The sequence below is a fragment of the Necator americanus genome, chromosome IV (genome assembly GCF_031761385.1).
Source record: "Necator americanus strain Aroian chromosome IV, whole genome shotgun sequence".
Lineage (NCBI taxonomy): Eukaryota > Metazoa > Nematoda > Chromadorea > Rhabditida > Ancylostomatidae > Necator > Necator americanus.
Genome location: NC_087374.1, coordinates 10,869,809 through 10,887,343, shown reverse-complemented (window position 1 = coordinate 10,887,343; position 17,535 = coordinate 10,869,809). Strand labels below are relative to the sequence as shown.

The window sequence follows — 17,535 nt, the reverse complement described above, 5'->3', positions numbered from 1 at the left end:
ATATATATATATATATATATATATATATATATATATATATATATATATATATAAAAAAAAAAATAATTAAACTGTGAAACATGGCGTACTTCCTTCATTTTCCTCTGTACGAATGAAAAGTTGTAATGACTACACAGATCCTATGTACAGATATTGTTACAAGTGACGTAAACAAAACTTTAAATGTTGTATATATGTGCTGATGCCCAGTACATATGATTAATGGAATGGGGGCAATTGACTTTTGCACGACACTGTTGCCAGCAAGACAGAAACCGTGTTTTTTTTTGTCTTCTTTTTTTTTTGTTTTTTGTCTTTGTTTTGTCATGATGTCATTAACTGCATTTAGTGGAGTGGTTGCGATAGAAAGCCTGCAATGGCTATGTCTTGCGCTGAAATGCATTGCATCTTGTGATACAGACACATTCTAGCGGGATCGTAGTTTTGGTGATTCATTTGTTATACACAGTCTACAGTCTACAGCTTAAAGGCATCACCCCACGAATCTAAGGTGGTACGGATTTCAGGTGGAGTATTCGTATATGGCATAATAGATTATGGAAAGGGTGTGATTCCGTCCATTTCTTCCTAATTGCTGGAAGAAAAAAACGGCCCGGAAGATGCGGCGCGTGCACAAAGCTGGCGCACTCCAATCGAACTCGTTGTAGAAAGTAGCGCCGGAACGCTCGAAGCCGCATCTTCCGAGCCATTTTTTTACGGCGATTAGGAAGAAATGGACGGAACCACCCTTCTCTCCATAACCTACGATCCTGTATACGAATACTCTATCTGAAATCCGTACCACCTCAGATTTGTGGGGTGATGCCTTCAACAACGAGTCGCATACTTCCCTCATCCATGGCTTATATGTAGCACACAGAATATACTGGATCGAGTGTGGATCTTCTTTAGCAACGCTCATTGCTAAGCTTTGAGTGAAGTTAGCAACTGCCTCAACCCAATCAAAATCGTTCCCTCCACTGCGCTCGTTCGTGGCTGTAGCGCATACGCACCTGCATCGAGCTTCAACTCATTTTGACCTTGTCGTATGCGATAGCACCTGAGTCAGGTGTTTTGTAGATTCGCTGTGTTGTTATGGAGTACATATTCACACTGAAGATAATTTACTTCTCTGCACCACGAGTAATGAAACAATATGCATAAGAAAAACTACGTATAAACGTATAAAACGTAACGTGAAAACTACGTATATACGCATAAACGTACTTACAGCGCGAATCTTAAAGTAAGATCAAAAATCAGATAAAAGGCATGCATCAATATACAAGAAATTGTTATGGTTACATGACATGAAACAAGGAACACGTAAGGGGTTGTAAACATCAGGTAGTAAGCGAAAGATCTTAGATACCGGAAACGAACTTTTCTCCTGCAATCCTGCGCCTATTGTTGAGCACATCGACTATTTTCCCGCTTAGTAGCATCTGATGTTTCCAAAAGATTTGTTGTCTTGTCTATTCTCTTGTATAGTGTAGTGTGAAGGGTACGGTTAGGGGTGACTGCAGCAGTTTCTATGGTGGATTCCTAGATGTAAAGATTAAAAAGCGATTTGAAAGGAGAAAAAGGACAGAAAAGGTTGTGGAAACAAAAAAAGAAGAGCATTCCTAACCTCATGTGCCGGACCGGCGAATGAATCATACGACCTCGACTGCAGTGTTGGTGAAGATGGCGCAGATGTAAATGCGTCATCCTGAAACACGACATTAGTCGACTCAATTGTTCGCTAGATTCATTTCCACTTACTTTGTCAGATCTTTCATTCATTTCTTCCTCCTCACACAGCCTTCAAAATGTACGATTAAGCGAAGAAATCTTCTGCTCAGAAAACCACTCAAAATGGTGGCACCCCTACCTCTTTCCATGAGCGTCAAGTAGGCAAGGTTTAGATGCCTCTGATGTGCACTGGCTTCTGAGAGCAGCGTTCTCCTTCATCAGCTCGGCGACCCTGCTTTTTAGTTCAGCGGTTTCGTTCACTTGATTAGATATCTGCAAGCATAATTGAGATACTATAACTGGCTCCCATTCATCTAATTTTAAAGAGATATGGTATTCATTTGCAGTACCAAAAGCAAGAATACTGAAGAAAAACCAAAAGTTTTGCTCTTCTCTCTTAAAGCATGAAAAAGAAATTAAAAAAAAAGATAAAAGGAAGAGAAAATATAATAGAAGACGAAAAACTCTATTTAAAAACTCCCACTCTTGAAAACTGTTTCTTTTCTTCCTCCAATTTTTCAACTAATGCTTCAAGTTCGAGGACTTTTCGTTCAGCTTCCTAAAAACATTACGTGCCGTGTATTTCTTCGCTATAGTCCAGTCAAAACAACCTGAAACTGGATGCAGTTGCGTGAGCGGCTACGTTGGAGCGGTGCGGTGAACTGCAGCGGTAGGGATCGGGGTGGAACCGTTCCTAGCAGCATTCTTCAGTTCGCGATGGTTCCACTTAGATCTTTTCCACTACTTCTACCGCACCGCTTCGAACGCAACTATATCGAGCTTCATGACGTTTTGAGTCGATTACATGAATGTTATGCTATGAATTGAATGTTTAAGAAATAATCAGTGTCCCGAATGAAAATTTTGCTATCAACAGATCCTTTCATGAGGTTGCAATAACTCTACACAACACCAAAAATGCTAATCAAAAATCACCTCTGAAGAGTCTTGCTTGTGTGTCCTGGGGTGATCTGGGGTGAGCATTTTGATTCTGAAAACACAGCTTTCCACCCCTCTTCTTTTCTTCTTACTCATCTTTCTTCCTAATCAAATTTTTTTTAAATCTCACCCATTCGTTAGACCTTCAGTGAGAACAGGAACCACAGGTACACTAGATGGGTCAATTTGAGCCTTCAAACGATCTCTCTCCTTGCATAAGTCAGCAATTTCTTCTTTATACTTCGCTTCTATGTCATCAAATTCGTCACACTGCTATAATATCGATTACATCATTAGTGTTTCTAAGAGTTTAATTATTGATATAACAATAGACAAAGTTACACCTTTCCTAGGTATTCTATGTAGTCATCTTTGATAGCCAAGTAGCGTTTTAGTTCTCCAACTTCGTTGCAAGAGGAGTAGTTGGCAATCTAGGAAAGAATATTCCAGTAACACAACTGTTAAAATAACCCTTTTGAAAGGTCTCGAGACAGTAAAAGATCATATGTGATTATGTGATCAAATCTGATTCCCAAAGAAAAAAATGTCAAAATAAGGAACAACACAGTGTTGAAAAAAACTCTGGAAATAAATAAAGCTGGAATTGCTCATATAAGTTTAATAGAAGAATAATAAAACAAACTTAACAAGCTTTCTCAAAAAAAAGAGGAAAGGGTAACTAGTAAGAGAGTAAATGGGAGAGGTGAGAAGAACAGGGGAAAAAAGTGAGTTAAAAACGATCAACACTCACAAGAACATCCTTACGAAACCGCTGAAGACCAACCTACCTTTTCTAGTTGTTGTTTTTCCACTTTCAGAATATCAACCTCTCTCTCAAGCGCTTCTATTTTCTGTTCAGCATCCTGAAAATCAATGTTTCTCTCAATCAAAGCAACAATAAAATGTCCAAGAGGGTCGTGAGATTACGTTTTTTTTTTCTGTTCACCAGTTTCTTCACTTGAATACAGACTACGCAAGTGAAGGACACCAGCTCATCTCCACCGAGCGCGACTAGCTCTTCTGAGCTCTTTTTCTGTTGTTTATAGTTTTTTCTTGGTCTAATAGTAATACTGCACAGATGGGATAGAGCAAGAATTTCTGTCCCATTTCCTCATGGAAAAGTGCGTAGTTGGTGGTTCTTTTTTTTTGTTGAAACCATAGATGTAGCAAAATCAAAAATCTAATGAGCGAATCGAAGGCGCAGGCACACCAGAAAAGTGGGCAGAAGTTCAATTCGTGTAGGCTGAAATCTTGGAGGAGACAAATTAACACCATAAGGAACTACCGTACGGAAGTACAGAGCATAGATGCGATAGTCGGAGCTGGTGCTCTGACTCCCTTCACTTTTGAACGGTTGGGGAAGGGACCTTCACTTTTAAACGGTTGGCTAAATTATCCCATTCACTTTTGGATGGTTGGCGAAAGGACCCCCTTCACTTGAGCTGCACCCCATCAGCTACACCCCCTTCACCTGAGGAGGGTCCGGCTTCTCCCTATCGCACCTATGCTACAGAGAAATGGTCTTCAAGATTACGAATAATGCGAGTCGTGCAGTCACACGAGAAAAGGGTGAAACCAAGGGAAAAGAAGTTTGATACTACTGAAATCCTATTCACTGCACTATTATACGAGAAAGAACAGAAAACAATTTACCAAAGACAAAAATGAGCTCTGGTGTGGATTGTCGTGCTTGGTGAGAAGACCTACAGGGCACCTTCATCGGGGGTGCTGTCTTTTTAATGTCTTGAACGGTTACCCGCTTCAGTTCAACTACCTTCATCTTCTGCTGCTCGCATAGTTCCCGTTGTTCGGCACTCTGTTGAATTACCTTATCATCTTGTGATTTTTGCTAAAATAATGGAGGTGATGTGGTATCCACAATGCAATGATTGAAATCAAAGTATTAATCGAAAAACAATACTTTTTTTCTCTTTCAACACGGAGAAGGAAAACGAGGAAAGATAAGGACATGATGAACCAGAAAAACCCACTTTTATGAGCTGCTTCTTTTCTTCTTCCAATTTTTTAACCAATGCTTGTAGTTCATGAATTTTCTGTTCTGATTCCTAAAAAGCACTGAATGCTGTGCATTTATTAAGAATGTTTAAACGATCAGTCTCGAAGGAAAATTCTGTTGATCCTTGTCAACACATCTTTCCATGAACATGTCACAACTCTACACAATACCAAAAATGCCAATCGAAAATCACCTCTGATAAGACCTCCTTGCGTGTCTTGGGGTGGTCTGGGGTGAGCATTTTGATTCTGAAAACACAGCTTTGCACTCCTTTTTCTTCTCTTTTTACTCATCTTTCTTCTTAATCAAAACTTCCGAATCTCACCCATTCGTTAGAGCTTCAGTGAGAACGGGAACCACAGGTACACTTGATGGGTCAATTTGAGCCTTCAAACGATCTCTCTCCTTGCATAAGTCAGCAATTTCTTCTCTATACTTCGCTTCTATGTCATCAAACTCGTCGCACTGCTATAATATCAATCACATCAGTATTGTTTCTAGGAGTTTAATTATCGGTATAACAATAGGCAAAATCGCACCTTTCCAAGGTATTCTATGTAATCATCTTTGATAGCCAAGTACCGTTTTAGTTCTCCAACTTCGTTGCAAGAGGAGTAGTTGGCAATCTAAGAAAGAATATTCTAGCAGCACGACTGTTAAAATAAACCTTTTGAAGGGTCTCGAGACAGTATGAGATCATATGCCTTGTGTGATCAAATTTGATTCTTAAAGAAAAAAGTCAAAATAAGGCACAACACACTGTTGGGAAGACTCTGGAAACAAAATATTCAAAAGGATGTAACTAAACAAACATTTTCAAAATAAAGAAAGAGAAGATAAGTAGTGAGAGTAAAGATAGCGAGGAAAAACAACTTAAAAACCATCCTCAAGTCGCAAGAACATCCTCATAAACCTGTTGAACTACCTTTTCTAACTGTTGTTTTTCCATTTTCAGAATATCGACCTCTCTCTCAAGCGCTTCTATTTTCTGCTGCGCATCCTGAAACTCAATCTTTTTTACATCCATCAAAACCAAAGAAAAGACAACTACGACAACTACCTTTGAAGGACTTTCATTGTGATCAATTGTATGATCTGGTGCCAGCATTCTCACGCTTAAAGATCAAAAACTTGTATAAATTTCAAATCTCCAGTGCCTGTCAATTTCAGTTGAAAGCGTCTTCATACCCTTCATTCATTTGTGCTTTTAGTTGATTTCTTTCTTCGCATAGATCGCTGATTTGCTGTGTTAACTCCGTCTCTGTCTCGGCTAACTTGTCACATTTCTGAAGACCGAAAAAATAAGCACAGTTCAGAATTTTGTGCACCATGTCATAACTATACTCATCCACCTTTGCTAAGTTTTCCGCATATGCTTCTTTCAGCAAAAGAGCACGTTTTAATTCAGCTACCTCTTCGTTAGAACTCTCTACAACCTAAAAAAAAAATAATGAATGAATCATGAAAATCCTACCGAATTTCGATTTTGATACTTCAGAACATCCATATGTACATACGTTATTTTAAGAAATACTGCAAATTAAGAAGGAGAAAAGTCACTATCTTTTAGTGCGAATTATTATCAGAGAAAACCTTGCCTTTTTCGATTGCGAGGATTCTGCTTTCTCCATTTTTTCCATCGACTCCCGTAATTGTTTCCTCAAGTCATCAATGGTCTTTAATCATGAATTTTTTTTTTTCACGAACAAGCAAAAACTATAAAAGCCATTGGAAGTTATGACCTCTTGAGCAACACCTATCTCAGCCTGGTGTTGCTGTTTAGCAGCTTCCAGCTCCGTCTCTAGGGCATTCATTTCACTTTTAAGTGAAATATTCACCCGCTCTAACGTAACCAATGATTTGGCAGCCTAAAAAGAGAAAAATAAAGCAAGAAAATGAAGCTATTAAGAAACTGGTGCATTCTCACAGTCTCCTTAGCAGTGAGTTCTTGTTGTGTAGCGGAAAGCCTTTCAGAGAGTTGATTACGTTCTAATCCCAATTTTTCCACGACTGCGTTCAACTCCGTGATCGTCATATCAGATGCTGCTAATTTTTCTTTGTATTCACTTTCTTTCGCCTGGAAATCTTCTTCCAGCAGCGTTTTCTGAGCAGTTAAGGCGGCAATTTGAGCCTGTGATTGCTCCAGAGCCGCTCTTATCTAGAATTCTAGCATAAAGTTTGTGAAACAAACCTATTTGAAATGAGCAAACATTCAAAATTACCTGCGCTTCTTCTTCCCTGAACTTCGTGATAAGCTCCTCAGCAGCATTGAGACGGTCTTGAAGGCCATCGCGTTCGGAAGTGATAACTGCAATTTCAGAACCCATCGACTCGAGCCTCTAAAAAAGAATTTAAGACAGTTAGGTAGGATCTATTACGTTCAGATAACAAAGAAAAAACTGAAAAAAAACCAAATCAAAAGAATAACAGATTCTTTAAATGTTTCGAAATTTGATGCAAACATAATGAAAAGAAAAAGAAATTAGTTTGAATTGCGCTAAGAAAAAAGAGTAACAAACCTTCAGCTCCTTTTCACTCTCGCAGAGTTTTTCTTGTGTGGCAGCCAAGTCAGATTTTAGAGAATCTCGTTCTGACTCAAGCAATGCTGCAGATTCTGTGAATGCTGCCGACGCAGCTTTTAGCTGCAGTTAATTCATAGTATATTCAGCGAATATGATAAGGAAATATATCAATATAAAACATATATTCACACCTTTTCAATCTCGTCCACTTTCTCTTCCAGGCTGTGTTTTACTAACTGTATTTCCTCCAGCAGATCCTTTTTCGCTTCAGAAAGTTGGGCAATCTCTTCTTCTTTGTCAGTTATCAACTTAGCAATCTGAAAGGCAAGTCGCTTTTGTTCGCAAAATTTAACCAAAAGCAAGAATAAAGAGCAAATAAAGACTTATTGAAAAATATCCAGACCTGATCCAACTCAGCTACTTTTTCTTCGTAAACCTGGATTCCTAACTCCAGTTCTGAACTTAGATTCTTCTTCTGTTCGCGCAATTCTGCAGCTTCTTTTTCAAGAGCGGTAATCGTTTCAGCCATCTGAGTTCAAAACATTCTAGCAATAAACCCACTTCCAAATATTAAGTGTATCCAATTTCTAGGTGGGAAATCGTTATAGAGGAAAAACCGAGAGAACGAAAGAAAAAAACTAAAATAATAAAAAAGTGAAATGTATGAAGCCAATAGCCAATTTCCCTGATGAGAAAGACCACAGAGGAATTTCACCTGCTCAAGCTTCTTTGTCATTTCGTCCAGTTTTTTCTGGTATTCCCCGAGTTCTCTAGCAAATGCAGCCTTTTCAGATGAATGCGCATCTAACACCGATTGTAACTCACTCACTCGCAATGCAACCTCCTTAAATCGGTCGTGACAATCTCACACTATATCCTGAGGAAAGAAAATACCTCTTCATGACGCTGCGCTTGCTCTTCACATCTTTTGTTAGCTTCCTCCACCTGTGATTGAGCATCCGAGAGAGCAGATTTCGCCTCTTTCGCAACCGCTGCGATTAAATTGCTGCGAAAGAATTTCTTTGAATATTTTTGGAAGAAAAATTTCCAAGCAAGTCCAAGTGATTTTCGTACTTTTCTTCCCGCAGTTGCTCGAGTTCGCGTCCAGTAACGTCTCTTGCAAGTTTTTCTGCATCGAGTTCCTCTTTGAGTTCAGCAATCTAACCAGTCAAGCAAATTTAAATATAAGGGAGCCATGAAAATTCTTGAAAGTAGGATATAACTAAAGACCACCTTGCTACTCATCTCAACACTGTTCTTATGCGCTTGTTCAAGGAGCTGCGACTTTTCTTTGAGGGCACATTGGACATCTTCGAACTTCTCTCGTAAATCTGCCTCTTTCGCGCGTGAAGTTTCAGATTCCTCGGTTGCGTTCTTGAGTTGGTCCTAAAACCAAAAATAAGGAGAATTAATAAATAAAGTCAAACTAATCCGCCCAGCTGCATTATTTTCTTCTTTTATCCCCAGAGCTCTTGTTCTTTACCTTCAACTCAATCAATTCCATTTCACTTCCAGTCTGAATCTCTCGCAAAACAGTCAGATCATTCAAAGCTGCCTCCAGCTGCTTTTTAAGACTCTCCACCTCTCCAATTGATTTATTCTGAAACGACGATACATGAAAACGTTGCTAATGCCTGTCATTCCTTCTAATTCCAAAATTGGTGGTATTTTCAATCTAACTATTTAATTTGTTTTCTAACACGAATAGACGACAAGAAAACGGCAGTTTTTGATTTCGACAACAACTTCTGAAAACTTATTTTCTTACGAAGTGTTTTAGCCTATCGCATGGGAAATAAAGCCGTTCTCAGGACGTGTTTTTTACGACCATTGGGAAGGGATGAGCGGAACCACCCCCGATCCCTCAATCTACAACTCCATCTCTGGCTTTTTTCCGCATATTCCCTCAACACGTCTTTGAAGGCATCACACCACGAATCTGGGGTGGTACGTTTAATGGTACAGGTAATGCCCATACAGCGTCGTAGGTTGTGAGGAAGGGGTTGATTCCATTTATCTCTCCCTGTATCAGTGTAGACCGACGACTCCGGAACGCTGCTTCTTACGACGGCTTCTGTTGCAATGCGCAATCATTGCGCCCCGCCTGCGATTCGTCCGAATGAGTCTTCGACGAATCGCAGGCGGAAGGGCGCAAGTGGGCGCACTGCATAGAGGACGTAAGAAACAGCGTTCCGGGGTAGTCCGCTTACACTGATACAAGGAAAATGCAAGGGTTCATCCTCTTCCCCACAATCTACGATCCCGTATAGGCATTATCCGGCTGCAACCCGTACCACCCCAGATTCGTTGAGTGATGCTTTTGAGCGTCTCCGTCTCCAACACCTGCTCACTTCCATGTTCGGGTTGGAAGAAACCCATTTGGGATGTTATAGAAGTCATTGTCTAGAGTGGTTAGAAACTGCAATGACAGTTCAAATGTTACTGCACCATAAATCATGGTTTTTTGGACGCGCCACTAAATAGAAAGTGCTTTAGTATGATATTTCTACTACTAGATAATAACATGGTGAAAAGGAAATTTGCGGCTCCCCAACCTAACTCCGAATAAGAAGAGACGCTAAGAAATTTTGTGTTGACCCTTAAAAGTCTGTAAGCTCCGACTGTGAATCTCCTAAGACTTCTGCATATTGCAGAAGTCTGACTAAAATGGGCGAATTAGTAGTAAGCCAAACTTTTTTTGATCCCTTCTAGCTCAACATATAATCTCATATCAATTTCAGTACAATATGTAGAAACTGAGGAAACAGAATACAAGAGTAAAATATATCGGAAGTGCGCAAATCTAGAAATTACCATGGAGCTTTCGGCTTCCTTGCATCGTGTCTCCAATTCGTGGTACTGTTTGCTCCTACTCTCTTCTTCATTCTTCAGCGCCGTCTCTCTTTCTTTGACCTGTTAATCAATGTTGGAATGTGGAGAATCCAAAATACAGTACGGTCGAGACAAAACATACCATACGTTCCAATTCTTTAACTTCATTCTGAAGAACTTCAGACTTTGCACTGATCTCAGCAACCTGATAAAACAGGATTTTGAAGCGCTGAACTACTTATCAGGGAGAAAAAAGATACCTGATTCAACAAATTCAGATTTTCGTTGGCTGAAAGCTCGAGTTCCTAAAAAAAATCAAGGATCCAGAGCTGGAAGTTGATTCGTACATTAATACACTATATTGATACATATGTACTCTGTTAGAAATTTCATTTCCAAACATACTTTGGCTAATTCTTTGCAACGTTCTTCGGCAGAATTGTGAGCATCTTTCGTCATCATCAATTGTTCTCTGACCAAAGTCAATTCAGTACTAAGTCCAGAAGCCGTGAAAGTCATCTCCACCTAAAATTAATCAAATTATTTTTAAGAATTATTAAATTTAACCCTGGGTGGAATTCCAAACAAGTTTGCAAATTTTCTAGAAAAAAAAAACCTGAGATCGGATCTGGGCACGATAGGACTCCATTTCTCCTTCCAGGCTGATTATCTAAGGATAGAGATTCAAATATGGATGTCATAATGCGTTAGATTTCGTTTCAAACGAAACTGAACGACGTGAAGAAACTTTAAGAATAACCTTTGAATGGAGGTCCTCTTTTTGTTCGTTGTTTCTTCTTTTCAGATCCTCAACTATAAACTCATAATCAGCAACAGTTCTTTCGGCATGCTCTTTTGCTTTTGTTACTTCATTCTGAAACAATCCACTAATGAGCTTCACCGTTTGAAGATCGTAGATGGTGAAATTTTGTCTCCAATTTCCATAGATTACGGATTGAATTATTATTCTGTGAGAAAGAGGCAGCAACTGCATTTGATGCAGCTGTACCCAATCACTTCAAAACCCTCCCACCTTGGTTGTTCTGAAGGACGATGAAACAGTTGAAGAGCAAGTTTTAATTGCGTTAGTTTAAGGTATAAGAGAAGCATCAACAATAACTAACCAGTTTTTTTGCCGCTTCCATTAGCTCCGAGCTTTTCGAATTGACAGCGGCTTTAAACCCATCTAATTCACCAGTGATAGTGCGGAGCTTCTCATTCAATTCTCCCTTATCTTTCTCAAGCTGAGCAACTCTATCCCTTAGGCTAGTAACTTCCTCAGGTGACTCAACCGCATTCCGTAAAGCCATATCGTAAATTTTGTTTTCATTCATCAGAAATGAAATTCTAAACAAGAGATCATGGTCATCAAGGTTATGGTTGAAACTACGACTTGATAGCTGTTCTGAAAGAAAGAGTCCACTCACTCGGAATCATTCATATTATATTTCCTATTTTGGGAAATGGGTGGAGAGCAATCAGACACCAAATCCATGGAACAACGAATGGTGGAAGCTCGTGAGCCGACATTGCTTCTGGATAGGTCAGCTATTGGAGATAACTGCGCAAAGAGACCTGAAATTGTAGGATGACTTCAGCCGAGTCAAGAACACTAGGACGAAGTCTAATCTAGAAGAGGAGTATTTTCCTCTTCTAGATTAGACTTAAAAACTGCGTAGAACGCACGTGGATTGCTGCAACGTATTGGTGGCAAGCACTTCTCTTCAGATTCGGTACCGTCTGATTGCATTTTTTCCATGGGAACAGGATCTCCTTTCATTTGCTCATCCAAAGTATCCGCTCTAGACATCGACGGCTGCCTCTCCAACCGTTGCAAAACGAAATATGTATCTTCCGCGACATTAGTGAATGAATCAGCTGCAGTGGAGGTAGGAAAACTGCTCAGCGAGGGAGAATGATCCTCCGTTTCGTTAGCAGCATATTGAGAAACAGGTTCCTGATAACTTTGTCGGTTACTAGGCGTTATCTTCTCCAAAGATTCGAGAAAAGCGAGTGTGTCATTCGCCTGTGATGATGTAGAACACGAGGAAATATCCATACTAACGTTCCCAAACTGCGTGATGTTACTTAGCTGCAACGATTGATCACTTTTTCCTGTACCGCTGTTCAAAGCGCTCACAGCTGTCGAAACTGGCGAGAATTCTCGTGATCTTTCGGATATAGAAGTGATATCTTTTCGAGAATCTTCAGTTTCTTCCACAACAGACACATTCACAGATGCCTAAAAATGCCAGTAACAGAAATGCGAAGTCAATAATGAGACTTGAGTGACATGGAATCTTCATATGATCCTATGAAAAAAAATGAACACTGAGCAAAATCACTACTTGGTGCCACCAAATAAAGACTTCATTCATTTTAAACTATTTCGCAGATAAAAGAAAACTTCCAGAAAACTATCTTATTTAGAAAACTAACTAACCAAAACTCGACAATCAGAACGAAAATATGAGCAGAATTCTCAAACGATAATCAGACCACTGGTAAACAAAAATGTTGAGACGTACCGTAACCTTAATTTCTTGCGAGCGATTCAGATTCGCTCTCAACTCTCCTAACTCGTTAGCCTTATAATCGAAATCCTGCAACTCAGTATTTTGAGGGCAATCCCAAATTTTCACCAGAATAGAAAATCTGCAACTCACTTCGCCCAATTCCTCGCAGCTAGACCTTACAGGTGATGCTTTGGCATCCACAAAAACACGAATTGAATGTGAGTTTTCTTCTAGCAGTTTTAATTCACTTGCATGTGCTTTAGCGGCGTTAGAGCAAATCCCTTCCGGATTGGCGTCATGAGTGTGATGTGCAGGAGTTACAACCTTCAGCATTATAATCATTAGCAAAAGCTCATTTTGCTGATGAAGCCTAATCCATAATACCAACTTCGTTACAGTCATTCGTAAGAGTTTCATCTCCCGCTACCACCACAGACTGGGTTATACCACAGAAGGTCGGATCGATAGCAGATTCCTCAAGATTGGCGTCAGTTGAAACGCGAATAGGAATATCATCCTAAAAAGTTTGTAATATTTACAAATACTTCCAGCTCACTTAAGAACTTATATTAAAACGTGGTGAACTCGGCAAATCTGTCAAAGTGAAAAGTGCACCACCCACTTTGTCTACTGCGATCGTAAAAGTAGTGCTGGTTAGCTCTTTCGCTATGTTATCTGCCATTGTATCCTGAGTCACATCGCATCTGTAGAAATTGGGTTCGATCGACGTTTCTGCCAGATTTGAGTCACAGATAATGCGAACGTGCGTGTTGTTCTAAAATTAAGTGAAGAATACCTTTTGTAGCTGATTTATACACACTTTCTCGTCAACGATTAAAGTTGAGTTTACATGCTGCTCCGTAAAAGAAATCTTGTCGGAGGGGTTGATGTTGTTTTTCATTACGATCTGGCTAAACTCCGATTCACAAAACGTCGGTTCCCACGACGTTTCCTCCAAATTTGCATCGCAAACGACATTTACACCGTTTTGCACCTGGAAGTTGGGCATAAAAGGTACAACTCAAATGAATTGTGGTTTTGCGCCACAATGTGGATGAGATATTTCTAGCAAAAGTTTAAAAAACACTTTTAGCTGGATAAAAATAAATATCACTAGTGTCCACACCAACCTTGCCTAGCACAATTTATAGATGTTACTGAAATATGCTTTTGTAGACGTGGTCTTAGTATCCCTAGCAAATTTAAAGATACGAAAAGGTCACAAGAGAAAGTAATGCGTCCCTCAAATGATTCAAAACAATGAGTTGAATATTACTAGTGAAGACTATGAAAAAAAATTCTTTGTCACTTTTCATAAGTTCTCCTTTGACTCCTTATATGAGAAGCATTAAAACATATCACATAAGAATAGAATAACTCTGCAAGGATATAAACCATTCACATTGATTTCATTGCCTGTTAGTGTTGAGTTGAGTGACTGGTTCGATTTTGAAGTTCCGTTTGGATCTTCTGTACTACAGTAGGTTATTCTTCCGTGAGTAGTTTCGCATTCGCAGAATGTAGACTCTACAGCAGTTTCTTCAAGGCTTGGGTCACAGAAAACAGAAGTAGGATGGTTTTCCTAAATGATAAACACTTCGCCAGAGAGTATCATCACAGAACAGGAAGAACCAATACCACCCAACAAAAAGGAGTGGACGAAAATAATTCTCAATGAAGTACAGTCAAAGGTACTCACTACAAATATCGATGAGAGGGTCAAGAAAGTGAATTTTCCGCAACTCAATTACAATCTTATCTCGAAGATTATTATGAAGAAGCAGGTTCCGCTATCTTTGCTTCAAGTACTATGTTTAAAAAAGGCTCGCAAAATGTGGGGTCATAAGAGCGATAGGGAGAATCCGGACCCTCCTCAAGTGAAGGGGGTTTAGCTCATGAGGTGCAGCTCAAGTGAAGGGGCCCGTTCGCCAACCATCCAAAAGTGAAGGGGGTAATTTCGTCAACCATTTAAAAGTGAAGAAGGTCCCTTTTCCAACCGTTCAAAAGTGAATACTAATACTAACATACTAAGTTCTCTTTGGGGAGAATGTAGTTAGGGAACGAGGTGCACTCAATTGCGCTCTTAATTTTGGAATCTCTACTTTTTTCTCTTATTGACTCTAACTTACATGTCATAGATCTTCTGAGACTAATGCTCATGTTTCACGTCCCGACTGATTTAGTTATCTACTTCCAGAAAAAAGAACGCGGTTGAGTGCCCCATCCCCCATCGCCAATTACACTTTACCCATTTTTACATATTCCATTCATATTGACTGAAATTCAACATGAGGAGGATGAAACAGTATAAAAGGGATAAATGTACAGAAATAAACTGGGCCACGAGAAAGAATAACCCTATAGACAAAAATGAATTTTAACACAGGAACGTATGACGACTAGAAATTAAATTAGGGGAATAAGAATCAGACGAACAATAAACAATTGAACACTTGGCAGATAATGCGGCACTACTTTTAGGGCACTACTTTAACCTCAGAGAGTACTCCGAAATCTTCTCTTCTTCATTCACAATAGCAATCAATCAATGTATTCTGAACGAACTTAAACATATAAACACCAACCGTCAAAGACACAGCCTTCAAAGAGTCACAAGATTCGTATCGTTCCTTCCGTTCCATGCAAGTGAAAGTTTCCCCAAAAGCTGATTCCTCTAGATTTGCGTCGCCATCAAGCCGGAAATCTTGAAGGTGATTCTGAAAATGATTTTTTTTGGCAGCCGTTAGCTTCTCCTCAATGAGAGGAACCAACCTGACGGAACTCCTCTTCTCTTGTTTCTGAGTATTTCAATGCTGATCCTGTAGATCTTCCTGAAATTCTGTCGCCGTAACAAACGCCACTGGCTGGGCTCGTTGGGCTCGAAGGAGCTTAAAGCACCAATGTAACAAAAGAAAAACTACAGAAAGAAATTTAAGAATGATGGAAAAGAAACAAACGACTGCGACTGACTATCTAACACAGATTCGTTAAGCCCTCTCTTAACGCTTGACATATCCAATGTTTCATCGTAAGCATTTGTGGCGTCCAAATTTTGATCCCCAAGTTCTTGCAGCGGTCTCCCCTACAAAAAGAAGCATTAGCTCCTCTAATAAAATCATCAAAGAAAACAAGGCAGTACGAGCTATATTTCCACAATATCACTTTTTTTTGTCAAACCACTCATTAGATAGTTAATAACAACTGTTTTGATGTTTCTCGAAGCAAATTACAACTATCCACAAATTCACAAAATTGTAAATGTGTTTGAAGTGGAAGATAATGCGCACAGAAGATTATGCTAGAAGACGTATTAGGTTCATCCTCTCCCTCAGCACCTGAAAAACTCACAAAAAATACAAATCCATTAAACTATAGAAAACATTCTAGAAACTTTGGAAACAGACGTTCATCGGCAATAAACAGCAAGGATAATAAAAGATATTGCAAGGACTCTAAAGTAAACAAAGGAACATCCTCGAAATTGCGGATTTGTCGCATCAAATCCTCGGAACTAATTATTTCACGTTTCAATAAGCACTTCAGAATCGCTGATACAAAACAGATTCCAGAAAATTAGGAAACAAACGATAGTCGGCAATAAATAGCAAGGTGAATAAAAGATATAGCAAGGAACATAGCTTCTTCCTTGTGCAGCGGGAGGTCAGAATCAAGTAGCGCAGAAGCAATCATAGTAAAGTAATACAAATGATTTTTTTTTCGCAACGGAACTTCATTTGCTGTCAAACTCACGATTTTTTTGGGAGCACCTCTGACGTTAGGAGATGCTGCGGACCACGGGCTCTGTAGCGATGGCCGTTTCATAACCTAGAAAGAGGAGGAAACTCAGGTCCCAACAAGGTTAAACTATGTGCTGTAAAGCAACAGGAAATGACCATCACCTCCTTCACCACCGGAGTACTGGGCAGATTCTCTTTGTCGTGTTGCATTGGTTAGTTCTGGAATCGTTGAAATCAAGAATCTGAAACGACTGCTTCACGAGATTACTCAGTTCACGTAGAAAAGAGCATGAACAGTCCCACACCACAATAGATCTTGAGGAGGACAGTTATCAACAAATTAAAATACCTTGTTTCGCGCGTTCCCTTCAGGTTGTGATTGGAGCATGAAATTTGCAGAATGCAGAGCTGTATAGCAAATGAAGAATGTTGCAGGAAACTAACATTCAGAGTAAGTGACTTATTTATTTGTTAGTCTTCGGGCTGTTATTGTCGATATTGACGAGGTTGTCAGCATCATTGCCGAGGTAGTCCTTGGGCGTAGCTTGCCCAACCTTCTCGATCTTCTGTGAGAGTTGCACAGAATCATTCCACTCGTCACTACTCCACTTTTTTTACTTTTCAAGCTCCTGTCAAATTTCTCAGAACTCGTTGAACCGTACGATCCGCTGTTCTCCTTAATATATGAGCAAAGAAGCGAAGACGATTTTCTGTGGCCACTTTCTATGGCGGTGCAATATGCTGATGCCTTCCACGTGTCATCCGCCGATACATCACATCGAATTCCACTTTGGTATTGGCATACCCTGTTCCAAAAGTAGCACAGCAGGCAGTCTGAGCATCTTCCTTTCCATGCAATCAAACCTCCATCATCGTAGACGGTGCTACTCCAGTCTCCGATCCGTACATCAGGACCAATTGTGGATAGGTATGTTCGCAGCTTGATTTTGTTGGTGAGGGGGGTTGACCCCATTCATTTCGTTAACGAGTTAAATGTAGAAGTGGCATTAGCATATCTTTGCTGAATACCTTTGTCGTAGCTGCCGTTGTTCTTAGGCATACAGCCCAGCTGACAGGACTCATCGACAACTTCGATTGGTTCGACTGTCCGTCCACCCTGTTTCCAGCTGGAGGTCTCGGAAAGACCTACATCTGCTTGCACTTATCGACGAGACATAGTCCTCAGGCTGCAGCCAGCTTCCTTACAACATGTTGAAATCTCGCACTGCTTTTCGCAA

General features: G+C 39.9%; 1 protein-coding gene across 3 annotated transcripts; it reads right to left on the bottom strand.

Moving 5' to 3' along the window:
- Window positions 1–1,404: 1,404 nt before the first annotated feature.
- On the bottom strand, window positions 1,405–16,507 carry RB195_000904 (uncharacterized protein; the record flags this gene model as incomplete). 3 transcript variants are annotated; one of them, XM_064197461.1, is made up of 52 exons in its annotated part: window positions 1,405–1,545; window positions 1,631–1,711; window positions 1,765–1,804; window positions 1,874–2,007; window positions 2,219–2,293; window positions 2,671–2,725; window positions 2,804–2,946; window positions 3,018–3,104; window positions 3,462–3,536; window positions 4,448–4,522; window positions 4,665–4,739; window positions 4,884–4,938; window positions 5,016–5,158; window positions 5,230–5,316; window positions 5,616–5,690; window positions 5,751–5,805; window positions 5,879–5,976; window positions 6,043–6,126; window positions 6,289–6,366; window positions 6,433–6,558; window positions 6,618–6,848; window positions 6,913–7,029; window positions 7,210–7,332; window positions 7,404–7,529; window positions 7,616–7,741; window positions 7,928–8,056; window positions 8,107–8,218; window positions 8,287–8,372; window positions 8,446–8,598; window positions 8,696–8,812; window positions 10,027–10,125; window positions 10,187–10,249; window positions 10,305–10,349; window positions 10,450–10,569; window positions 10,661–10,714; window positions 10,805–10,918; window positions 11,169–11,391; window positions 11,472–11,619; window positions 11,731–12,001; window positions 12,110–12,136; window positions 12,185–12,286; window positions 12,573–12,647; window positions 12,711–12,884; window positions 12,949–13,077; window positions 13,183–13,335; window positions 13,411–13,554; window positions 13,963–14,142; window positions 15,146–15,277; window positions 15,333–15,448; window positions 15,531–15,642; window positions 16,311–16,385; window positions 16,460–16,507. In XM_064197461.1, the coding sequence occupies 52 exons, from the start codon at window positions 16,505–16,507 to the stop codon at window positions 1,405–1,407; spliced, it is 5,706 nt and encodes a 1,901-aa protein (XP_064053342.1). The 3 variants fall into 3 exon arrangements, with proteins under 3 accessions (XP_064053342.1, XP_064053343.1, XP_064053341.1); XM_064197462.1 differs by lacking the exon at window positions 2,219–2,293; XM_064197460.1 differs by having other exon boundaries at window positions 11,731–12,286.
- Window positions 16,508–17,535: the final 1,028 nt, after the last annotated feature.